Here is a 27,389-nt window from a genome sequence, read left to right on the forward strand (position 1 = left end):
CAAGTCTTTGGCATTGTTGTCAAAGAGGGAGATAGTTAATGATCAAGGGAAATATAAGAAAGAGGGAGATAATTATTGATCAAGAAGACAAAGAAAGAGAAAAACCTAACATCTACCTAGTAAGAGGGAAATACAAGAAGTAATTCAAAGGGAGTTATAAGGAAAAAATTTGTAAGCTATTCAGAAGATGGAAGTTGTTGATAGAGAGAGAGAGAGAGAGAGAGAGAGAGATGTCAATACAAGGAATTCTTTTTGGTATTTTGATTGGTCTTACTGTTTTAACCTAGTCAGTTTGGTTGATTAGTTTGGCTTGCCATCAATGTCAAAGAGGGAGATTGTTGAGAATAGATTGAAGAAGATTATTAAAGAGGGAGATTGTTGAGAACATATTGATACAAGTATGATTAATATGCTTCAATTTTTGTTTTGTCACTAATATCAAACATGTTATTTGATGCTAAGACAACTGCTTATTTAATTTAAGTATTATCACTTATTTGATTGACGAAGAGGATTTGATCAAAAGATGTAACAATAGCACCTAGAGGAAAGGTTGAGTTATGATTATGTAAAGAAGTACAAGAATCAGTTAAGATAGTGATAACATGATGTATTGATAATCTACTTAAGGTTACAAAGGTTGGTTACAGTAAGAAAGTTTAGAAAAATAATTTAAACAAAGTTTGCCAAACTTGATCGAGTAGATAGTAGGTGCCGAGCAAAGTTGGTGCAAGCCAAGCAAAAAATCAATTGGAGCCAAATAAAAGTCTACTCCAGTGTATGCTGAGAAAAACAGTGGATGTTGAGTAAAGTTTAGTTGATGTCAAGCACCAGTAAACTTTAGTTTGTGCCGAGTGATTTTACAGAGGATGTCGAGCAACGCAGTATGTGTCAAGCATCAAAAGCCAGATAATGCTAAGTGGCTCCATTATTTGAAAGATCATGAATTCGATGGATCTGAACTGACTAGTTTCTTTCTTGGATTGTGTGAATCAGGTAGAAGATAAGATTAATGAGCTAGTGGCACAGAATTTAAGGTAAACCATTTTTAGGAGAATACAAAGAGGATTAAAGAAGAAGTTTCTAGAAGAGATATGAGATATGGAGTAGATTCATTGTATCCTACCTAATTTGTCCTAACCCTAAATTAGACGATGGGGAATGAGTGGCAAAAGATCTTAATTTCCTATTTATAGGAATGGTTGGTCAGAAGCAAGGGTTGTCATGTGCGAGAACCTAAGGAAGAAAAGAAGTCAAGGGTTTTGCTTCATCTAGTGACCTAAGAGAAGAGTTTGCATTGGCATGTTAAGCAAGAAGGCTTAAGGGTATGAAAGCTTGAAGGGTGAACAAGCTATCAAAGCTGAAATGTGTGAAGGCCAAGCAGAATGGAGGACTGAAAAAGAGATTTGTAATCTACAAATGGAGTTGTAAGTTGTTATCAAATCAAGTCTTATTGTTACTCTCTAATAATTGTATCAGTCTAGGGTTAAATCTTTTGGATTAAGGTTGACCTAATAGTCATTTGTAAATCTTTTAACCGAATGACATTCCAAGTGAATGGTCTAAAGTCCTCTAACAAGGTTCACTCATAACAAGGTGATTGAAATCTTTTAATAGGGTCACATTTAACAATTTGTATGTAACATTTAATAGGGTTGATCTTTCATAGGGCATCACTTCAGAAGAGTGAAAAAGAGTAGCATGTTATTGGTGGTTTTTCTCAAATTGGGTTTCCATGTAAATCATTGTGTCAAATGTGTTGATGAATCTATTATGTTTCATGTTTACATTTCTATAAGTTGATTTAACAGTAACCTATAAGTTTTTAAATGATTGCATAATCTCATGGATGCATGCATGAATATAAATGTTTTATGTGTTCACTAAGCTGTGAAAAGTTTTATTTATACATCTAGACCTTAGATAATTGACTCATCAGCAATTAACATTAGAAGAAGAAAGGATATGTCTAGAAGAAGTTGTGAGAGTTTTGATGATGTTTGTTCTGAGATAGAGTTTACGGAGGCATGTTTTGATAAACTTGTTATATCTCTTAACAAAGTTTTTATTCTATGAATCGAGGTTGAGAACATGAAGAAGACATTTTAGTGATGACATGGCTAAGTTTTCTCATCATAATATTGTGTGTACGGAAAGTTATTCAAGTTGCAAGGTGGAAGATTAATGTTATCGCTAAGTGTAACGTGTTCTTAATGTGGTACTATAATAATTAATCGAGAAGGTCTAACAATCGACTTAGGGAATTGTTTTGATAACTTGATATAAAGGAAGGAAATATGGAATGATATGTTTTTATGATTGATTATAAGCAGCAGAGAGTGTGGAATGCGAAGTTGAATAAAGTAGTGTGAAAGTGAAGGAAACTTCATTGGCAAGGTTTTGTTGAGTGATCTGAGGTTTGATATTTGGATCTAAGATTCATGACCTATTTTACAAAGTCTGGTAGTGATTGGTTCAGTTGACAGAACAAAGGAAATGACATAGTAGTAAATTACTTGTTTGAGCAATGAGCTCTTCTTGTAGTTGAAATTACATGTTTGGGTAGTGGGTTCTTCTTGCATACATTGTACTACAACTCCTAATAGGGTTGGAATCTCGTTGCAGGGATTCAAAGTCTCTTAACAGGGACTCATTGTACTAAATGTTGTAATAGACTCTTAACACGGTCCATCTTCTAACAAGGAATATTTATATTATAGTTATATTAGTACACCATCTTGTGGGTATCATTCCCACTGGGGTTTTCCCTCTGATCAAGGGTTTCCCTAGTCAACATATCTGGTGTAATTGTTTATGTGCATTTTATCATGGTTGTTGTTTACTTTGGTTGAATAGTTAAGTATGTTTAAAGAAGATAAATGTTTTAATTGTTGGATAATTGATTCACCACACCCCCCCCCTAGTTATCTTGGTGGACTATTGTTTCTAACATATTGATGTCTATTTGCAAGGTGAATAGATAGATCAAATGTCTAGATATATGAATATATTTTAGGTATCCATGTGTGTGTTTTGACTAATTAGATGCCCAATGGATAAGGGACTGATCAACTTAAAGGTTACATGTTCTTGTTGTTGCATACCTAGGTTATGTTAATTTCAATCATTAATCGAATATCTTTCCCTTTCAGTTTAAGAGTTGAAAAGGAGTTTTCCTCACTTAGTTTATCAAATGCATGTGCCCTCTTATTAATTATTTCATGTCCATAAATGTTTGCATAAACATAAAAGATCCAAGGCTTTTATCTATTATCTTGATTCAGTTATATGCCTTTACACTAGTACCATAAAAAGAATCTAAGGTCCAACTGCCTAAGTCTTGTAGAGCCTAAAGAAGGAGAGTATAGCCTTATAGTTGGCCCCGGTGTCTGAATAGGTGCATTGAACATAAAAGTTAGTTGCCCCTAGGTGTATTCGTTCTTATCACTAGGTTATTTAAAAGTTGTTAATTTGGAAGCCACCAAATCTTTTTCAAAAGGAGAGCACTACAAGAAAGATTTTAGAACAAACCAACACAAACAGTGACAAGTATTTGACAAGCAAGGGAATTCATGATCGTGGTAGGAGAGCTATATCATTGAAAGTTGTTAGAATTTGAGGGAAGTAGATGAATATTTTACATCATTTTGGAGAAATCTCACCAAAATGACTAATAAAATAAAAGAAATGAAGGGTCTTGGTCTTCCAAATCAATCTACAACTACAAATTCAACATAATTCATTTGGAAGGGAAACTTACCTAAAAGACTTGGAGGATACAATGAGGTATGAAGTAGTCAAGTTTCCAAGGGACACAACTCTTCAAGGCATTGAAGATAGCATCAAACAATTCTCAAATTTGAGGGCACTATTGGATTGTTTCTTGCATTCAAATATTTCTTCAAAATATGAAATTGTGACAAAATTGCAGGTCATTTACCAGAACATAACAAGCATCCAAATTCCAGCAAAAGAAGAATTGGACATCCTTAAAAAGATGACAAAATCATCTCATAGTTGATCAATCATAGTTTGTGAAAGTACTTTTAATAATTGATTATTTTTGTAGTGATTTACATTATACTTTATTTCTATTTGTATTGGTTAGATAAGAATTTCAAGTTTGTATTTTTTTCTTGAATAGGATAAATGTAGTAGAATGCAAATGGTAACATGTTGAATAGGCCTCTCAACGGGAAAAGAGACTTTGATACCAAATTTGATGCTACTCTTCCCATTAGGAAAATTGACCTAAAGTTGTTGTTTCTCCCTTCTTACTACAAAAGGGAATTCAAGGTCATTTTCTATTGCTAAGGTTTATAAGTTACAACTATGTAAAATGAACTCGTTGAACTGTATCAATTATCATATGTCTATAATATATATAAGGTAAAAAATCATGTGATTGGCTGGCATCCTCTAAATAAATGTCGTTAACCTATCTGTATGGAAACATAGACCAACAAGGCGCCATAAGGCCTAGCACTGAGAAGGGGACATTACAGTCCTCCCTTCCTGGGATTGCTTTCCCTCAAGCAATCTCAGTGTTGGATGTTGCATGATTGATTCGCCCTCCCAAGTGGCATCTTCATATGGAAAATCCTTCCAAAAAATTAGATACTCCCTGATGGACCTGTTACGCAGCTTCCTTTATGTGATCTCAATCACCTCTACTGGAACGAAAACTAGCTTCCCTTCCCCATCAAGTGGGGGAAATCCAATGGAGGGCATTACATGCTGACCAATCACCTTCTTGAGGCAAGAAACATGGAAAATGTTATGAATTATGTTGTCTTCTAACAAATCCAACTCATAAGAAACCTCTCCAAGCCTTCGAGTAATGTGATAAAGACCATAAAATCTAGGGTGAAGCTTTTCGGACCCACTCTTCTTCAAGGAGCTCTGCCTGTAAGGTTGGAGACAAAGGTAAACCATGTCACCCAACTCAAAGCGTTGCTCTGTTCTACGGTGATCAACATACATCTTATGTTGATTCTGAGCATGTAGAATGCTCTCTCGAAGAGATCTGAGAATGTCTTATTGATCCTATATCCAATTATGTCTAGCGGTGCTTTGTTGTCCTATAAGGCCAGAACTACGAACGACAGAGGTTCGCTTCCATAGAGAGCTTGAAACGAAGTCATATGGATGGACATGTGGTAGGAGTTGTAGCAGTACTCCCCTAGATATAACCATTTAACCCAAGCTCTTTATTGCCTCACTACAGAGTTCCAAAGATAGCCCTCCACCCATTTGTCGACTATCGCAATCTACCCATCCATCTATGGGTGGTAACTCATGCTAGGTGTCAATTTCGTACCTGCCAATATGAATAGTTCCTACCAAAAAGTGTTGAGAAAATTGCTATCTTTCTCACTTACAATGGTTCGAGAGAGACCATGTAGACAACAAACCTCTCAAAAAAATAACTTTGCTACCTGAGAGATTGACCAATATGTCGCTATAGTAAAAAAGTGAGCAAACTTCATCAATGTGTCTACAACCATGAAAATAGAATCGCTACCCTACACTCTCGATAATCTTGTAATGAAGTTCATGGAGATACTCTCCCATTTTTGTGCTAGAATAAGAAGATGTTGTAATAATCCGACTGGGAACTCGTTCTCTGACTTGTTCTGCTGACAAGTTCGGCATTCTCTGACGTGTTGAAGGACATCATCCTTGAGACCCTTCCATGAAAACCTTTCCATGACCTGCCTATAGGTTTTGAAGAAACCTAACTGTGCAGTTGAGGGTGCATCATAAAGAGTCTCCATAATCTGTCCCTTGAGCTTAGACTCTAGTACGAGGTAGATCCTATCCTTATAAAAAATTACAAATTACATCATCAATTACCTTGTACCTGTTATCCTAGAGTTGTTCATCCATGAGCTGACATGCTTGAGTATTCTTAGAATACTTAACCAACAACTAAGATTTCCAATCTGTCAATATCTCATAAATGGCACAACACTCTACTGCTGAAGGTCTCCTGGATAGCGCATCAGCGACTATATTGTTCTTATCCTTGACATACTCGATGTCAAAATCATAGGCCTGAATCTTGCTAAGCCATTTTTGTTGTCTTTCATTAAGATCCTTCTATTCTAAGAAGTATCGCAAATTGTTGTGGTCTATCTTAACCATAAATTTTCCACCCACCAAGTACTAGGTAAACTTGGCTAAAGCGTGCATAATGACTAACATTTCTTTGTCATAGGTGGAGTACAATCTCTCACTTTCCTTGAGCTTCCGACTCACATTAGCTATCAAGTGCTTATCCTGCATCAGAACTGCACCAATTCCACTCCCTGAAGCATCACACTATAGGACAAAAGGGCGAGAGCAATCGGGAAGTGTCAAAGCCAAACATGTACTCATCACCTTTTTGATCTTATCAAAGGTCACCTCAACATCGTCTGTCCACTTGAATGCCTCTTTCCATGTGAGATCAGTGAGGATAGTTGTTATATGAGAGAAGCCTCTAGCGAACCTCTTGTAATAAGAGCAAAGACTACGGAAGCCTCTCAAATCTGATATGTTCTTCGAAGGTGGCCAATCTAGGATCACATGTATCTTTGCCTAGTGTACTTTCACCCCATTTGCACCAATCAAGTGACCAAGGTAAAGAATCTCAGTCAATCCAAACTCAGACTTCGACTCCTTCACAAACAATGACTGCTCCTCCATAATGCTAAGTACTTCATCTAGGTGTTGCAATTGCTCCTCTCAAGTTCTGTTGAAAACCAGGATATCATCAAAAAAATATCAACACACTCTTGTGCAACTATTTTCTAAAAATATGTTTCATAAATGATTGAAATGTGGCCAACACATTGGTGAGCCCAATTTGCATAACCAAGAACTCATGGTATCCATAGTGACATCGGAAAGTTGTCTTATGCACATCCTCCTCGCGAACCCGTATATGATGGTATCCAACTCTAAGATCTATCTTTGAGAAGTAAACTACCCGATGTAATTCATCTAGTAGCTCATCAATGTGAGGAATAGAGTACATGTTCTTAATGGTCCTCTTGTTGAGAGCACGACAATCAATACACATGCAAAGAGTGTCATCCTTCTTCTTCACCAAAATGACTAAAAAAGTAAAGTGACTAGAGCTAGGTCTGATGTGTCTCATGTCCAAGAGTTCCTTAAACATCCTTTATATTTCCTCTTTATAGTGCCTGGGATGATCATAAGGTGTGGTGATGACAGGTTTGGTGCCCTCTTCTAACTCAATAATATGCTCAAACCCTCTATCCGAGGGAATGCCCAGGGGTATGTCCTCAAAAACCCTCTTGTGCTTATCAAGCACTGGCTAAATGTCAACATGAATTTGTTGTCCTAAGTCTAAAGTAGCCTTAGAGGAAATGAAACAGTGTGTTGCCCACTTTATGACATCATGCCTCATAATAGCCTCCATCCTGTGGATTGAAATCAACCTACGTTCACTCTCTAGTATGGCCTTGAGAAACACTTGCCATCCATACTGTAAGAACTTGAGCTACATCTTATCATAATCAACTATGTACCTGCCAATAGTCGGAAACCAATGTCTTCCTAACATGGCGTCTAATCCATCCAAATCTCAAAGTGAATTGAAAGCCCTGGCAGTTTCCCTATGTACCTCAATCGATCACCTCTTACCACTCTAACTTTGAACTCGGGTATGTCATCAACCTATAACTTTTTCCTTGAAACTCAACACGTACTTATGAAGTTATGTAATGCCCCTGTACCTAAAAGACACACAATATGTTGTCCTCTAACTACACCCTTCAAGTGAAAGGGATAACCTATGAGTTCGCAAGAAAGGGAAGCTATAATAGGAGATTGTCTTGGAGTGGATCCCTTCTTCCTCTCTTTAGGAGGTTGCTCCTCACTCTCTTCCTCGTCATTGCCATCAACATTGTTGCCCCCCTATTGCTCATCCTCCTCTTCCAAAAAAACCTTCACATAATGTATTTTACCTTTGCCAAGGCATCTTTCATTCAGTGTCCATGGCTCCCTACAAGTGGAACATAACTTCTTCCTCCTGAACTCGTTCTGTGTCTCAAAGTCCAATTTGGGAGGGGAAGTCTTATTTTGATTTTTGTTCTTCTGGAATGAAGTAGACACCCTATACAGTTTCTTAGGAGGCTACAGTATCGAAGGTGAGTCTAGATCATGTACAATCTTAATAGCATCATCCAAAGTGTTTGATTTAAGGACCTTGACCAAATCTCTAAATATATCATGCAAACCCTCAATGAATAGCATTACCTTAATTGTTCTGTTATATTCGGGACCATCATCAAGATCCATTGAGACTCATCAATGAAGTCATCTAGAGATCCATCATGTCGCAACTGCACCAAATCCCTGTAGTAGACCTCAATGTCCTTGTCAAAACGAGTGATCAGCTTAGAGCTGAAAGTCTCATAAGATGTAATGAGACCATGATCTTAAGTGACCAGCCCATGATGCCACCAATCATATGTTGCTCCCTCTAAGGGCCCATTTGGTCGCAGGCATAGGAATGGAGAATAGGCATGTAATATTGGGAATAGGAATGGCTATTCCAATAATAGCTATTTTTTGGAATGGGTATAAGCTCATTTTAGAGGCAAAATGGGAATACGTATTCCTATTCCCTATTCCAAGTGACGAACCAAACAGAAAATAGAAAACGTATTCCAACTTTTCTATTCCTATTCCAACAACCAAACGGGCCCTTAATGCATTGTGGCAAATCTAATGGATTTTTGTCTCTGACATGGGCTTAAGTGTTAGGTAGGTGTCTAGCTTGTGAATCCAAGCTCTAGTGAATGTCTTACTATTGCCATCAGAAATGGGGAGAGATAATTTGTTAATGGCGTGATTTAAGTCCCTATTTGGTGCCCTAGACGTCTTGTTCTGTCATGGTCTCTTAGTCTCCCTTTTTTTATTCATGTATTGAGAAAAGGCCAAATTCTATTTAATCTGATCAAGGAACAAATCTCATTCATCGTGCATAGCCGTAACATTATCCGGAAGTAAGTCAAGTGCCACTAGTTGGGCTATCTCTTCTTTGGCATTAAAAAAGGCATCGATGGTATGTCATTATTCCATGTGGGGGCCCTAACGGCACGAGGTGATCCTACCACACTACCACCTCCATTGTGTTGACTCGATGCTCTCTTGTGAGTTGAAGCTAGTTGTTGCATAGCACCTGTAAGTTGTTGAAGTTTGGTAGCGATATTATTATGTCCATCTCTAATATCTCACAAGGTTTTCCTCACTTCTCGTTCATGTTCAATCCCATCGTGTCATTTGAATGGTTTGTACCTATTCAACTTGTTCACCCTATTCAACCTGTATGCTTGTCCCAAAAGCTAACTCATCGTCAATTGAATAACTATTCTCAATGTCAATATGATCTGAAGGTTCTGCCCATTCATGTCAGAAGTGACTAAATTTATAAGGTTTCCTCTTCATGCCTAACTATCATTTTTCCTGTTTAACCCAGCCTGCAACTTGATAACTTACCCACAAGTCGACAAGTCTTGTGGCTCTGATACTATTGTAAGAAACCAAACTCGTACAACAATAGCCTAAACTAATCAAACTAAATGTGTATAGGGAATGTGATGACTTGGTTTTATCCCAACTTTAACTTTTGTAGTATGGCAGAGATCACAAGGATAACACATAAAAATACTTCAAGAAGAACTCAGCTATTATAGAATACTCTAACGTGCATTTAACCAAATGTTGGATTTCTTTAAGTTTTCAAAGCTGAAACAAAGTTTATGATACCAAATAACTTAGGAATGTCTCTAGTGCAGGGGCCCTAGGTCCTAAATAAGGTGGTCAAACAGCAAGGAGGAGAATATTAGAGGTCAATAATTGTCCAAGATGACACGAGATAGTTTAGGCATTCTTATCATGCATTTAGGCAAGTTGTCTTCTTGTGTAATAGGGTTATAAGAAAAGTCAAAGGGTGGTCAATGATTGATCAAACATTGGGAATTGAACAAATATCATCATTTTTAGGTTTCATAATCCTTTTACATGTTTTGGTGTGGTTTGGTAGACATTTTGAAGTTTTTATGTAAAGATTGTGTAAAAGTTGTAAAAATTGCAATAAAAGTTGCCATGCAACTTTTTTGCAACTTTTCTTGAAAACTAGAAGTCCAACAATCAAAAATTTGTTTGGATTGAACATGAGTAGGTGAAGTTGTAAGGTCGAGGGTAATGACTTCTAAATTGTTTATTTTTAACCTAGTTTGGTGTGGAATGTCATTGTACGGATTTGGCATGAAATTATACATCCTTTGGAGGGAAAATTGTACACAGTCAACAAACATCTTTCTAATTTCTATTGTAGGATGACAGCAAGTCATTTGTTATACTTTTTAGAAACTTGAGATTGTGTTTGATAGTAAAGGAAACAATCAGTTTGTTCGAATAAGAGGAAGTATTTGTTTGATTTGGATTTTTGTTGGCCTATTGTTTACCCTAGCTTACAATAAGGGTTTGAATGAAAATAATGTATATCTCATAATTCCCATGGTAGAAACTTCTAATGCTTGGTGAGTTGAAAGGTATAAGGATGGAGAAGACACTAGTGCGTTGTGTTTTAACTACTTCCACCTATCTATGTTGTTTCCTTAACATTTGAGTCTCAACAATCATATTGTTGGACATGTTGTTTGACTGAGATTGCATCACAAGGAGCAAATAAGGAGGCTTGTAAGTTGAAGCTTCAATGGATAGTAAGGGGGAATGATGCCAATGTTGATGAAAGGAGAAAATCCATCATGGGTTTCGAGGTTAGAAGCCTAAAAGACTAAATAGTGTTTTCAAGCCTTAAAGCCTAGAAACTATGGCTCGAGGATTAAGGGGTTAGAAGTTGAGACCCAACACTCGTCTTGAGGATTTAGATATGGTTTTTTATGACATAATAGATTCTGCATTTTATTTGGGAGGTTGTTTGTAAGTTTGTGAAGTTTAGTGTTAATTTAGGTGAAATAGGGCTATTAGGATTGAGCCCCTACTAGGCCTCCTAGTGTAGTTTGTAGATTCGGTATAGGGAGAAGCCCAAAACCTATCACATGGCCATGAAACATGGTGGAATAGTGGAGAAGGATATATTGGTATGTGTGGAAGCTTGAGATCCTAGAGGGTGTAAAGGAGTGAGGTGTGTGAGTGTTGTTTGCCTTGTTGAGGGCTTTAGGCTACTTGGAAGATAGGGAAAGGATTGAGAGCGAGAAGTTGGTGTGTGTGGAGAAGGCCAATCCCCTCTACCCTAGTCTTGAGTAGATCCTACAAAGGGATAGTAGGATATCCTTTGGGTTTTACACCTCTTTCATCAGTCTCACACTGATTCTTAGCATGAACAAGAAGCTGGAAGTATATATATAAATCAAAATGCAGAATAAACAACACTAGCACCTAATACAACCATGGACAATTGACTGTCACATATCCACAACATGTGAGACTGTATCATTAGTTGCTCCCGCTCATGTCAGTTTCCTTTCGTCGTGGGTGGTGTGACTACTCACCAGTCCATACTCGAGACATCGTCCAATCTGTTGCCAACGTTGCTGGTTACTACTGTCACCAATCGCTCCCCCAATACTAGACGTGTGTATGTTATATACTTGAGCTTCCCCCACACTACAAACTCAACACTTGAACCCCTTATGGCCAATTAAAGACTATTGGCACCATTCACCACCTCCTCACTGACTCACGACTGATGAATCTAAAGCTCACGTGGATTGTATGGCCTCTCTATCCACCGTCCTCTATATTATCTAATATCTTTAATCTACGACCTCTAGAAAAACATAGAGATCTTCTCCTTGGGTATGTTCATAGGCTACTTACTTCTGAGTGTAGATTCTTGGCTAAGATGGAGCCTCCTACAAACTCCACATTCGATTCTGAATAAAGTTTCCAACGAGTTGTTGGGGCTACATACAACTCCACTCTCTCAAGGGGTTTCGTCCTCGAGAGTGTCCAATCACATTTAAGCAACCTTCTTGTGTTTGAATAGTATCACATTTCATGGTGTGAATCCCAATGTAGCTCCTTGCTTTTATAACCTCGATGTAAGGGGAAATACAAACCAGTAGACAATGTGGGATAAAAGCCAATTTCGCCTTTTAGTCGCTTAAGTTACTTTTGTCATGAAGTAACTTTATAAATCAACTTTATAAAATAAAATGACTTAATTATAGGAAGTTCTCATTTAAATATCTCCCCAATGAAACCAAATAGAATCCTATGATTGGTTGGCATCCTCAAAATAAATGTCATTAGCCTATCCAGATGGAAAGATAGACCAACAAGGTGCCATAAAGCCTAACACAGAGAAGGGGACATTACAAGTTATCTTCCAACTCTTATTGTTGGTTCCACTTGTGGTACTTGTGATGTTAATCGTCTACTGGACCTTGTTGATAATTATCATCTTCTTGGTCTATAATTCTATGTCCCAAGCTGTTAAATGGGACCATGCCCTTTTTTGTTGCTTTTATCATCAAAAACAATATCATCTTTAATATTGTTATAACCCTAAAACATCTTCAAATGAGGCACCACTTTGGATGGCAAGTTTAAGACTTTCCTTTTTATATAGATTGTGCCACTTGTGTCATCCATAGCGAGTTACATTTTGGAAATAACACAATTTCCATGTTCCAAAAGAATATTATTAAGATGGTGCACGTCTTGTGGTATAATATCATATCATTGTAGTATTTGGCTCTAATGAAAAGCGCTACCACATTGGAGAGCAATCTTGAAATTCCCTTTATAATATTGATCATGCCACTTGCAATGCCATGTACAATATAAGAATTACACAAGAAACTAAAGTCACATCAAGGGCTGCAAAGGGATATTGAAGAAGCATCTTTGCTAAAAGCTTACAAGAGATGTTGAAGTAGCATCTCTACCAAGCTTATGATGGCCATATGTAATAACACCTTGGTATGAGAGAATCAAAGGCTTCAAATGGGGAACTGTCAAAGGCTTCAAATGGGGAACTATGTTATACTAGTTATACTCGTTTGTAGGGGTAAGGGAATATTTTTTGGCAATTAAATGCATTTGTGGGTTAATGTGAGATGAGTATTTATTTTACATAGAAGACTATTGGGTTCATGGTTATTGACCTCCAAAACCACTCGATGGTTTCCTATGTAACTGATCTATCAATCTAGTATTTAACTTTGTTTTTGGACATGGTTGTCTAACAAATTTCCAAAGCAAGAGCATGTTTGTGGATTGATTACAAGATTGCAGAAACAAGACATTAAAACAACTCTAGTATACTATCTATGCTGCAATCATTATCACATTCATAATAGTGGTGTCCAATTTTTTCATAAAGGCTAATCCAATTATATATCTTGTTATTCTTTCTCAATGACTTAACACTGTTGTGTTAGTTCGTATTATATATAAAAAATTGCAACTTTCCTTAGTTGCATTCATTTCCTCTCAATAAGCAACTTTAAACCCAAAGCTTCCCATCATGGCGTACATGAAAGCCAATGAACACACTGGAATTCATGGATGAGATGAGATCCCAGCTTCAGCTTTTAGGCAATAAACTGCATTCCCAATATGGGGCATCACTCACTGTTGAATTCAGGATTTATTAACATTGTGATTTATAAACATATGGTAGACTAGGCATATATATATATTTGTCCAGAAAAATCTGCCGAACAAGATCACGCTATGAAATGCCCAAATTATCGATCTCCTACACAAATTGTCTTTGTGCAGCATTTTTGCCATCAGCATGTGAGCACGGGGGACCCTTCTGAACAGAATTTTCAAGGCCCTGTCAGTACCCTTGTATCATATGATACGAAATATTACATTTATAATATTGATAGTTATTTCTATGCATCTACATAACCATCACGGTATATCTTGAAAATGCCTGAATATGTACTAAATATGTTTGTATGCATGACTCACTGCATGGCTCAGCAATGCAAATTTTGGTGTTACCAGGTTGCAAACAAACAAATCAACTTGTAGGTATCCATAAAGATTTACCCCAACAAAAATAGTCAGTACGCAGGTACAAGAATAGGTTGTATCATATATGATACCAAGGTGAAATGTAATGCTGTGATGCTTGCTTCAAAAATGATATGAATCAGTTTCCTACAATAAAGTGTAACATTTTACATATAAATAAGAATCTCGGGGGGGATTTTACATGCAGTGAACCTTGGCCGACTCTATTCAGAAGCACTGTACCCTTGGAGCATACCAATCATTGATATGACATCTGCAAGAAATAATGAAATATCATGCTCTAAGGGCTGAGCATGAATTCCCCTTGATCTTTATTCCACACCTTGTTAGAAGCAGCCTTTACATATCAACACCTCTGGTCTTTACAGGTTAGCCTAAACAGCAAAGAAGAGGCATTCCTTCATGCCACTTAAAGAGTACCAATACTGGTAAAGACTACAGAGTAGAAGAACTTTCAACTCAATTTCTAGAAATTTTGTTCAGCACAAAATGCACATCATGATGAAAATAACCTTTCAAGATTGTGAGCTGAAAAGAAGTTCAGAAATGAAGGTAATGCATCAGAATACTTTATTAGGAAGCTACAACCGGAACCAAAAAGGAAACTTCACCAGAGATTGATCATCTATTTCTGTGCAAGTCTGTAATGAAGGAACAAATCATCTGGTTTCTTCCAGATATATGCTCGCACTGTAGCCAAACTCATATCTGGTGAAAGCACCTGTGCACAATACAATTGAATGTCTTGAGAATGATTAATTAAGAAAATAATTGGTTTTATGTATTTTCCCCTTCATCACAACAAGGTGTTCACAAAGAATGAAGATAGGACACCTGATTGTTGCAAAGGATTTCCACCATTGGCTTTGCTTTTGGCTGCCAAATTCTCATGCCAGATCTGATAGAACCATCACCAATTGCTGCTGCATGTGACTGACTACCGCTCAAAACTGGAGTGAATGTCTCCGAATTGCTATTATCCAGAGGTCTATCAAGTACCATTTTTTCTATCACATAATTTATGACCTGCAAAATATATTATAGATGTTCCAATTAAAATTGCGAAATCCTTAGCTTCTCTGGAGCATTATGGAAAGGCGATACAACAGAGCAACCATCATCTTAGCCCTAAAAACAGATCATTAAATACTAGCTTTTACTTAAGAACTGCATCTACGATCTAGTCATAAGACAAAAACTGGAAAAATGTAACACAGAACTGTCATTCTATGTAGAGTTTCTAATTTTTGTAAGCTGATGAACATTGGAAGGAAGGCAATTTTTCATCAAGTGGAGTCCGAACTCAAAATTATTCTCATTTGTAAAAATTTGAAAATATATATAACACAGAACTCACTTTTTGTATACGCAATATCCGTGGTGCACTGAGTTTTCCATTGCTACTCACTTGCACTGTTGTTCCCTCATATGGATGTAAATAAAAGCTACACCTGAAATCCCAGCATAATTTCAGATTTGTCATTCAGAAAATCAAACCAATCAACATCATCTAGATAACCATGAGACATCATGACATGGGCATTCATGTGAACTCGGCAACTAGAACCAAAATATAACATCGCCAGAAAACTTGAGAGTAAACACTTCTATGGACATGTGCGTTCTATGGACGTGCAACGCAATGATGCCACAACGTCCATAATAAATTTTCAATACAAACAAAGGCCGCTAAATAAAATTAGAATTAATCTTCATAACCCAAAAGCAAAACTTTTATCAGATTATCTTTGAGCAGTAATAATAGATCTTAATTATTTTTCCAGTAGGCAAACATAGGTGAATACTCACCAAAGAAATACTAGCAATAAATAAATTTTCACAAATGAATTTGGATACTCGTAATAATTTAATAATTGACAAAAAATGTGGCCCATTATACCCAGCAGCAGTTCTCAATGGAAGGTAGCATTCCCAGAGAAAATCTAATATTATAAACAATGTTGTCAACTTCGTGATCAAACTAGATTCCAGCCATCTACATCTTGTCGATTCCAAAACAATTCAACCATATTTTTAAGTTAAAAATGCAGAATATAAAATAATTATATTAACTTTAAATTAGCTGCCCGCTAACCTTAGCTTAATGGGCTAGTTACTTGTCAACTCAAATAATAAGGGTCCTGCAAACAGTAGAATCGTATAGCCTGACCAAAATGGAGATATAACATAGCAATGTTGTGAATCACCAAAATGTAACCAAGAAGCATTAGAAAACTCCTCAGCACAAGCTAACGGGATCGACTGAGTGTGGACAGGCACAGCTAAGCAATAAGGAAAGCTTGCTTCCAAATAATTGAACCTTATGGAGCAAAGACTGCCTCATGAGATTGGACACCATAACTGCCCATGGTCATTTTTGGAACTAGAGGCCTGGTGGCGCAGTAGCATAAGATGCTAGGAAAGAATATGCAGAAAACGGATCATGTTATTTAGTCAATTGAATGGCAGGATTCTGTATTGTGGCCAACAATACATTGGACTTGAAACAGATAAGGATGTCATCTGCCATTTCCTGTAGGGTGAATTGTCAAATTCTTCAACTAAATTGCTCTGAATCCTGAATCCTGCTTCCACAACCCTCTTTCTGACATATTTTTTAACTATTATCTCAACAATGCAAATGGAATTCCCGCCGATCAATGCACTGGACTTGTTCGCTTTGTTTATCAAGAAATTGTACAAAACATCTTTCCGGCGCAAAGCAAGTGAAACTGTTTTCTGCAATCTGCTAGGTCAATCATTGGATGTTTAATTTCAATGGCATTCTGAAGTTAATCAAAATTTCAGAGAGGAGCAAAAAATTAAGGGTTTGTGATCCCTATATGGGTATAAGATCCAGTGTATGGGCCAAAATTTTCTGGAGAGTGGGAAGGATTATTTTCCAATTGAGTTTTATGGATCATAGTGAAGATGCAATTTATTGCAAAACTATAAGGCCAAAGTACTTCAAAACAATGAAGGAAGTTTTACCTTGCTTCAAGTAGAACAGGGAATGCCTGCATTCTAAGTTGCCGATCCAGGTTTGGGGTTCGGGTTCGGGGTTCAAGTTCATGGGTTCGGGCAAATTTGTTTTCCCCATTTGGGTTTGTGGGTGGGTTTGAGAGTGTATATATATATATGTGTGTGTGTGTGTGTGTGTGCAAAAAAAAAAAAAAAAAACTCGCATAGTTGTAAAACTAAGTCATTTCATAGTATGAATATATCAATGTTACTTGATTATTGATGCCAAATGTCGAAGATAAACATGAAATACTCACGCATTAATCTATGTTAATGTTGTAAATAAAATCATACATTGAATTACAAAAATGCAAAATGGAATTTCAAAACATACACTACTTCATCAAATTGATAGATAATAATTTAATTTAATAAAGTTTGAAACATGGTGATAAATGAGTCAATGACAAATGTTTAATAGATTATCGATGACCACAGACTCATAGTATCAAAGATGCAAATGCCCTTCAAGGGTCAAATGGGAGATTAGATGAATGAAAAGTATCTAATATGCCTTCTTTTAGGGTTAGAAGAAAAAAAAATTATAAAAAACTCTTCTTTTTTTGTTTTTTGACCACTTTATGGCCCCACAAGCCATGGGTCCTCTTGGATTCACCTGGGCCCGCGGTGGGTCTGGGAAGGGTCCCTGTTTGGGTGGAAACCCATGCGGACCCATGGTCCCAAACAGGGACCCTAACCGGACCCGCAGCAAACCTGAGCTCGAATCTGGATCCGGACTCGAGCTCCAAGGTCCGAACCCGGTAACGTAGCCTACATTTTATGATGATAGCTTTAGAGCTATTACTGCAATTATATTTGATGGGTGACTACATGGATATAAGAGAAAATAGTTCACAAGTAGTAGGCAAAATAGCATTTGGACAGTTGCTAAAAGTAGAGATATTATCAATATTCAACCTTGCCAAGGATCAAAAGCACTTTTAAGTTTCAAACCAAACAGATGAAACCTTGGGAGAAGCAAAGAGCAAAAGAGATTTCACCATCGATTCTTGACTAAGTTGCCAGTTCAGATTCTGGTTCATATGCGCGTTCAACATTCGTCCAACTTTTTTTGGAGTTGGGTTCGGTTTCCTTTTGGACTTGTCTGTACAAGATTTTATATATACTATATACAGTTATACAGATACTTATTGCAAAATCAAAAATAGTCTAACTATATTCTAATTCCTACAAAAATGGCTAACAATTATGTGCAGAGATAAGGCAGAATTATAGGAGTATGAACAAAAGACATGTCAAGAAGACGTACCTTATGATCTTATGAGGGACTAATGAGAAAACTCATGAGGTATTTTGAAGTTCATAATTAACTAAAGAAAAATACAATTTGAATGATTGCATTGGAGTATAGGTGTGAACATGTCGAACATTTGAACTAAAGAAAAATATTAGACTGTATAAACTTTTTAACATGCTGTCTCCAGAAAGCTATCAAGTTTGCTTAACAATATGTACCGATAAACTTTTGAGAGATTATCTATGGACATCGACTCTTATAAGAAATAGCAATAATAATCTTTATGTAAAATTAAAGGCAGGGTTCATGTCAACAGCATCAAGAAGTTTGTTTAACTTCAGTGGAACACATAGTTACACCACCCTGGGGGACGGGGGGACGGCGAAACGGGGGGACAAGTTTCCGGGACGGGGGGACAGAGGGGCCTTAATTTGGGGACGGCGGGGGGACGGTGGGGGGACGGTGGTAGGGGACAAGAGGGGTGTATATATCTATGCATATGGTATTTAAAAATGTTAGTTATGAAAATATGTATTGCAATATAGGATGTAAAAATGTAAAAGAGCGAATACTTGAAACATTGCATTGAACTGGAACATCGAACATTAAACATAAATAGTTGAATTTGCAAATAGTGAATAGTAGGATGTCCCCCATCCTCGGTGGAGGTGGTGGAATCTAGTGGCACCGCTGGGGACGGGGAGACGGAGTCCCCAAGTCTCCGGTGCGTTGAAGTCTCCGAGACGTCGGGCAAAAAGGGGGGGGACGCGTCCCCGTGTTACTATGGTGGAACACAAATGTTCATTGAGCATCGGTTCAAAGGCTCATGGGCAGGGACTCATGTAATACTCTTACACGTGTGATAACCATTCTTTTGCATTTGACATGTATGCACGATAAGTTATAACTCTATTCCTATATTCTAATTCCTACAAAAATAGCTAACAATTTTGTGCAGAGATCAGGCAGAATTATACAAGTATGAACAAAAGACATGTTAAGAAGACGTACCTTATGATCTTATGAGGGACTAATGAGAAAACTCATAAAGTATTTTGAAGTTCACAATTAACTAAAGAAAAATATGATTTGAATGATTGCATTGGAGTATAGGTGTGAACATGTCAAACATCTGAAATAAAGAAAAATATTAGATTGTAAAAACTTTATAACATGCCGTCTCCAGAAAGCTATCAAGTTTGCTTAACAATATGTACCGATAAACTTTTGAGAGAGTATCTATGGACAACGACTCTTATAAGAAATAGCGATAATAATCTTTATGTAAAATTAAAGGCAAGGATCATGTCAACTCCACATAACTCTAATGGTAAACAACGAACTTGTGGTGCCACCAGCAGTGTACGATCTCCTAGGAGAGATCCCTCGCCTCTTAGCACAAAATTTGTCACAAGTGGAAGAGGAAAGAGCGGAGACACAAAGGGAAAGGAGGAGACAACAAGTACTACAACAATTTGTGGAAAGGAGGACAAGGGAGCACGAAGAATGTGAAAATTCCAAAAAGGGAAACAAACATTAAAACGATTCATGCCCCTGATTCCTAATATATATCCCAGGTAGGACAGGGAGAAGAAACTAAGGAAGAAGTCACCTTAAGGATACTATGTCTCCAGCAGCAGCAAGAGAGACGTCGTAACTGGAAAGGAGGACAAGAGCATTCTACGAGAATCTAGGAAGGATTGATCGAGAATACAATTGAAGGTATAGCAAATCTAGTCATCTCTAAGACACCAACAAAGAAGTTGGGATACAAAAACCCAAAGCCACCAGCAGGCAGAGACTTCCGCAGGAGCAAAGTCAAGAAGAGGGGGATACTTTCAATAGTTCCTCATCGAGAACGAACTTCCAACCGGGAGGGAGTGTTCCATCGGGAAGTATTCAATCCATAAGTGTTCCATCCGAAGGTGGCGTTCCATTGGAAAGTGTTTCATCACGAGGTGTTATGTCCAGAGGTGGTGTTCCATTGGGAAGGGTGCAACACTGGGACTTCCCGGGAGGTCACCCATCCTAGTACTACTCCGACCCAAGCGCGCTTAACTGCAAAGTTCTAACGGGATCCAATGCATACATCAGTGTTTGTGATATATCCATTCTACAAGAAGTAAGTTTGACTTTAGTGGAACACAAATGTTCATTGACCATCGATTCAAAGGCTCGTGGGCAGGGACTCATGTAATACTCTTACATGTGCGATAACCATTCTTTTGCGTTTGACATGTATGCACGATTAGTTATAACTCTATTCCTATCGCTTTTGTTTGCCCCTGAAATGCATTTGAAATTTGCCCAAATTGCACGAAATTCAATCTGGGCGCACTTTGACCAATCAAAATTTGCTACAGATGATCAAAAAGTCGTCCAGGGTCCCTTTAACCAAACTTCCAACGAATCCAAACTTCCAGCGAATTACACAAGGAAATAAAGATTTGAAACCGACTTTGAATTGAATTCAAATTTGAGGCGAACCGACTTTCGATTTCCATGGTAACCGATCGAATATGGTAACTTAGATTCTTGATACTATACACCTAAGTCACAAGGTTCACCGAATTTTAGGCTTCAAATTCGAAATTCGGCGAACCTCAAAAAATAAAATAAAAATCATTGATATACACCTAAAATTCGTACGGTAACTTTAAAGTTGTGGTTTTGCAAAAATGATATTTTATGCCTTTGCATTTTAGGGGTTTCAACTTGTTTTTTAATAAATAAAAACGCCTCCATACTAAAAATGCACCAATCATTTATGTTCAACGACAGCAGCTAGGGCAACGTTTTGTCTATGATGTCAAGCTATCGAGAATCGTTTTCATCAACAACTCTGTCGTCTACCATTTTCATGGTGTCTGTGAAACTCCAATCTATCATTTCCCTGCAACTCCCTATCATCTTCCATCATAGGCTCTATAATTTCAATAATATACAATTTTTACTTTATGTTTTTGAGTTTGAGTTCTTTTTATGTTTTAAGTTGATTAGAGTTTATTTTAATTTATGTTATTATAATTTGTTATGATATTTACAATATTAAAATTTAATACAATTAAAAAAAATTCCTATTCAATTGATAGGTTATGCTATATTTTTATTTATTAATTTATGTTACTGTTATTAAATTAAATTTACAACTAAAATATTAATAACTTCATTCTTTGTCAATATTAAAATATTATAATAAATTTTGTTATAATAAAAAAAATTTAAATTTTTTATTTTGTAAATTTCAAAATTGTTAACTTTTATACATTATTATATATTAAAATATTTATAACTTTAAAACTTTAAATATTATATTAAAATGCTATAGTTATTTTTGTGAACAATAAATATTATTATGGATTTTTATTATGTATTTATTATTTATTTTAGCTTGTAAATTGCAAAATGGTAATATTTTATAGGTCTATTTAATATTATCAATTTATTTATTATATTTTATTTTTGCTACTATTTATTAATTTATATATTTCTTAGTAAACAAAAATGGAAAATCTTAATCTATTATATTTTTATTTTTATTTTGTTTATTAGTAAAGAAAAAATGTAAGTTTTATTTATATTTTTATTCAATGTTTTAAAACCTATTGTTTAATGATTTTATTTATTATGTTTCAAAACATATAATTTAGTGATATTATTTTATTTTTAAAGTTAATCATTTTTTAAAAATTAAAAAAAATAAATAAATAGCATGATCTTGTAAACATATAATAATAAATAGTATATACTTTTATGAGGCAAATTTAATGTCGAATTTTTTTGGATTTTTTTGAGTTGTCAAACTTCATCCGAATTTCATAGTTGTCGAATTCAAACTCGAACTCGAACCTTGTGACTTAGCTATATGCAACTACTTTGCATCTCCCTCTGAATATTTGCTCGTCCTTGAGTTGCAAACATCAAGTAGTTCATACCACTCATAATCTTGCACCTATGTCAGTTCAGGTATGGCTTAGGGTTCATGCTCAGAATCCAGATTCATGGTTCATGCTTTACTTCACCGATAAAGTGAATTTCTTTTTTCCCAATTTTGATATGGCTGAGTGCCAACCATATAAATATAATATTAAAAAAATAAAATGTATAAAAATATCCATTTGCAAAATGAAAAAAGTTACATAATTGGGGATAGATGATCATAATAAAAATAGTTGATAATTCAACATTGAATGTCAAATCAATACAAACTACAATCATCAATCTTCATCTTGCTCTTCATAAAAGACATTAATGTCATCATTTAATGTGAAGTGCAAGTAACCCCAATACCACTCCCACTAGTTGTATTATCTATAAGAATGTCCCCATCCTCAAAAGAAACTCTGGCAATTCATGCAACAAAAGCAAAGAATTGGCACAATCAAGTGCAACATTCTGATTTCTTATTGCCTGCCCCATGTTTTTGACTTGATTATATGATAGCCAACACAAGTCAGAATGCACATAGACCAACTCTTCCGACTTTTTTTCCAGCTTGATTGAGCGAATAGAAGCATATGTGCTTTAATTTCACTCAACTGTAAAAAAAAATTCAGCTTGTTGAGATTGAAGAGAAAGTCAATATAACGTTTGCGACTATAAAATCAAAATATATAATATATAGCTGCCAAAGAAAAGTAAGTTGGTTTTAATTAATGTCTGTACTCCTGATAGAACTTTGATTGCAAGAGGATGTGAGTACACAATGAATTGGCCATGGAAGTGTAGCATTTTGAGCTACTTACTTGTACTAGGCTGAAAGGGTGATGAGAATTTGTTTCCTTAAAGTTATGAAATTGTCAAACTCAGCCATGACGTGTTTTCTACAGCTGGATTTGGGATGAGTGAACTCCTGATAGAACTTTGATTGCAAGAGGATGTGAGTACACAATGAATTGGCCATGGAGGTGCAGTGTTTTGAGCAACCTATTTGTACTAGGCTGAAAGGATGATAAGAATGTGTTTCCTTGAAGTTGTGAAATTGTCAAACTCAGCCATGACGAGTTTTCTATAGCTGGATTTGGGATGAGTGATTGTAACCTTGTACTATTCACTAACTTCAACATCCATGTCTGGTGCTACGCAACTACACAAGGAAACTATTTATGTGCTATTATGTTTGGGCAGCAAAGCAAATGCTATGAGATACAAGGATGTGGTCTTCTTGTTCTAGTGATCAACAAAAACTCTTTGCACCTATTTGAAAAATGCCCATGTAGAATCATTCTCCTTAGCTCTATTATGACCTTTATTTTTTCTATCAAAACTCATGAGATAATATATTTTGCAGAAACAATGGCCAATCTAGATTGGGAAGCCTGATCATAATCATACTGGACTGAATGAAACTCAAAGATAATCCACACGAGCCCAGTAATCAAGACCAATGCCTTAGAACTTTTGGGCCTGCACTTCATGTAAATTGTTTGCCTTCCCTGTTATGCATCTAAATATTGATGCATATATTATTATTACGAAGTACAAACATATTGCAATCTGCAAACTTAACCATTGTTCTGGTTTTGAAAACTCAGTCATAAACTCGTATATTCAGATTTTCTATAAAATATAAATTATATTAAAAAAATTAACGTGCCCAAGTACCCCTATCCCTCATTTTGAAACATATCCATACCCTTACCCTATGTAACCAAATACCCGTCCTTGTGCAACCTTGGTTAATGTAGTGTTTAAAAAATTAAGGATAATTGAAAGATTTATAGCAAACTCAAAAGTTTAAAACAAATCAAAAAATTGATTTCAATTTAAAATGTTAAAAAATTCATAAACATACTCAAAAAATTGATTTCAATTTAAAATGTTAAAAAATTCATAAACATACTCAAAAAATTGATTTCAATTTAAAATGTTAAAAATTCATAAACATACTTTCTCCAGCTCCCAACTTCATAATTTGATCATAAACAATAACTTCACCAAACTAAACCAAAACTTCATCAATAAAATTAGCTATTCAACAGCCAAACTTGCACAAATTAAGCCAAAAACTCATGCACCTTTTATCTTGATAATCCAATTATTTCAGCATAATAGGTTGATGTGACAATAATTACAATAGCAACATCAGCAATGCTACCAATAAAACTACTAAAAAACAATTTGATCTTCTCCACAACAATGTTTGATATTCCCAACTCCTACAAAAGTCAAGACAGCAAGAAATCCTATAGCAATGCACAATACAAATGCAAACTGAACAAACACTACACTCCAGACTTCAATATCAGCTGCAACCTGCAACAAACACAGACACTGAATTAGTGAAATGCATTGCAAATCTATTGAGCTCCAATATAATCCCCAAATGCGAAAGCTCTAAAGAACCGAAGGTTTTCGTCCTCTGATTCCAATAACCAATGGGCTTTTGTCTGGTGATCAGAATCTCATATTGATTTTTATTTGTGGAGGAAACTTGAACGCAAAGTGCTCCTAACAATAGATTGGCATAAGATAATGATCCCAAATGAAGTACTTTTCAATTTTTATATGCTACAAGCCAAACTTGGGCACCGAAAATCCCACACATCATTTTAGAGGGGAAATTAATTGAAAATAATATCTTAAAGAGTCAAGACCGCTCCTTAACCATCAAGGAGAACTAGTGAATGACAACTACCATGAAAGATGCTCCACTTAACATACACAGCCAATACTCAGGAAATTGCCAACAGCCCCACTTGTGAATAAGATTAATACTTGATAATCCCATAAAATATGAAATATTGGGATTTAAACGAAATATTAAATAAATAATTTCCCTTTATATACCATTAACCCATGGGGGGAAAAGGGGTTAATAATAAATCAAAATTTACTTTTTTGGAAAGGGAAGTAGAGAAGTCGTCCGTCCCCAAGATTGTTTGTCCTCAAGCAACGCAAATTGGGATGCTCAGGTGTCTCAAGTCCTTCACAAGTAAAATCCTCAACTTAAGTTTTTTTAATTTAATTAAATGTTAAATACTTTGTAATGCTCTTGTTTCTCTAATATTTTACCCTAGTATTCATCACCTTCTTTGAAATCAAATCAGCTTTCTCATACTATCTAAGGGTGGGAAATCCTAAGAATACACTATGCTGACCAAGAACTTCTTTCAAGCAAAACGCATGGAAAACATAACGAATTCTATCATTATTTGGAAGCTCCAAATCATAGGCCACTTTTCACCTACCCTCTTCACAATCTTAAAGGTCTATAGCATAGTTCAAAATATCGTTATCAGCAACTTATTGCCGAGAGCATCGGAAAATATTGGAGATAAGTCTGAAACTTCTTGGGAAAATATTAAGAACTCAAAATCTGTTTTTTTCAATCCTGATGGGACCTTCTTTCTCCTCTTTGCCCTTTCTCTCCTCTCCAAATCTGTTTTTCCAATCAAAAAATGTGTTTTTCCCTTTTCTGGGACATCACACAATAAGTTTTCTATTTATCATGATAAAATAGAGAAATTTGTAAATATTTTACCAAGTTCTCTGCAATATTTTGAAACTTCCCTGCGATGACTTATCTGAGATAAGTTGACGTTACTTCTTGTGAGCCAAAAAAATATTGTGATAAGTACACTTATCGCAGATACATCTGAGATATTTTGAACCAATGGTCTATTGTATTGGGGTTCAAGCTTTTCAACCCCACACGACTTAATAGAAGTATGCCTATATAGATGCAATCTCAAGAAAACTAAGTTACCCATCTCGAAAAAGCCATCTATCCTTTTTCAATCTGTATAAGTCTATTGCTGATTTTGTGCTTGATGCAAATCATCTTTTAGTGCCCTCAATATTTCTTGATTTTGATATATCAAATCAACAGCCACAAGTACTCTTTATGTAAATGCAATAAATCTATAAAATAATTACATCATAACCATAGAAATCTCTAAAAGGTGGCATACTAATGGACATATGATGTGAAATATTGTAGCAATAATCACCCCAATGCTACCATGAGATACATGCAATTTAGTGAATTGTCTACTTATTCTCTCTCTCTATTTAACCATCAATTTGTGAATGTTGGCTGGTATTTGATGTGAGCTTTGTACATGTCAAATGAAACAATTCTTGCCAAAGATAACTAAGTCATCCGATATCCCTATCACTAACAATGTTCTTGGGCAGGCCTTGTAATCAAAATACATCCCTGAGAATATATTTTCCATATGTGGTGCCTTGAAATCTAAAACAATAGCGATAACATGTATCTTGTTGATATCACATAATTACAATCTCCACCTTGTTCCTTGGGAAGTCTTACAACAAAGTCCATGAATAAGCTCTCCCAATTACGCTTGAGTTTCAGTGGAGGTTAAAATAGACCTGCTAGAAAGATTTTTTCTCCTTTGTTCTATTGAAAAGTCATGCACTCTCTAATATGGTTAGGGCATCCTCCTTCAATCCCTTCCATGCAAACTTCTCATGAATCTACCGATATGTCTTGTAATAACCTTGATGTCCTCCCTGTGGAATCATGAGAGGCTTTTAAAGTATTTTCCTTGATTTTATCTCAGTAACTAAAAAGAAACTGATTTTGTAGAGGATCAACCCCTCTACTAGAATATACATGTCATCTTTGACAGCCTCATCAACTAATTCAACAATAAAGATGTTCATAGCATAGTCAGCAAGAGTGGAGACTTTCCAATCGACTAAAATAGTGGAAAGTGAACATAGAGCGTCACCACATTTTTCATAACTTTCATGTTTTCTATATTGAAGCGATAAACTTCCAACTTAACCACTTTTGTTGGTGCTTACTCAAATATTTTTGGTTCAAAGAAAAGTAAGACTATAATAAACAGTCTCCACAGAAATTCTTCCATAAACCAAGTATCATCTAAACTTTTCTAATGCATGCATGATTGCCAACATTTCCTTATCATAAGTGAGAAAAACTCTTTTCAACATACTTAACTTTAAGCAATCAAATGCAATTGGGGGTGCTTTTTGGATTAGGACAGCCCCAATCCATTCTCCAGACGCATCATGGTCAACAACAAAAGGCAATGAAAAAAACAAGAAAAGCAAGTACAAGGCACAAGCTCATTATCATCAC

At 35.9% G+C, this 27,389-nt stretch overlaps 1 protein-coding gene across 1 annotated transcript in view; it reads right to left on the reverse strand.

Annotated features, from left to right (window-relative positions):
* Positions 1-14,008: 14,008 nt before the first annotated feature.
* LRS1 (Transducin/WD40 repeat-like superfamily protein) overlaps positions 14,009-27,389 on the reverse strand; it is a 135,379-nt gene continuing 121,998 nt past the window's right edge. The window contains exons 16-18 of the mRNA XM_089811427.1: positions 15,395-15,488; positions 14,872-15,063; positions 14,009-14,758 (exon numbers count right to left, since the gene is read on the reverse strand). Of these exons, the coding sequence (XP_089667553.1) occupies positions 14,663-14,758; positions 14,872-15,063; positions 15,395-15,488 (382 nt within the window). The 3' untranslated portion in view covers positions 14,009-14,662. The remainder of the gene's footprint in view (positions 14,759-14,871; positions 15,064-15,394; positions 15,489-27,389) is intronic.

Source organism: Cupressus sempervirens, chromosome 11, assembly GCF_028749045.1.
Source record: "Cupressus sempervirens isolate cs-2001-9-10 chromosome 11, ASM2874904v1, whole genome shotgun sequence".
In the NCBI taxonomy this organism is placed as follows: Eukaryota; Viridiplantae; Streptophyta; class Pinopsida; order Cupressales; family Cupressaceae; genus Cupressus; species Cupressus sempervirens.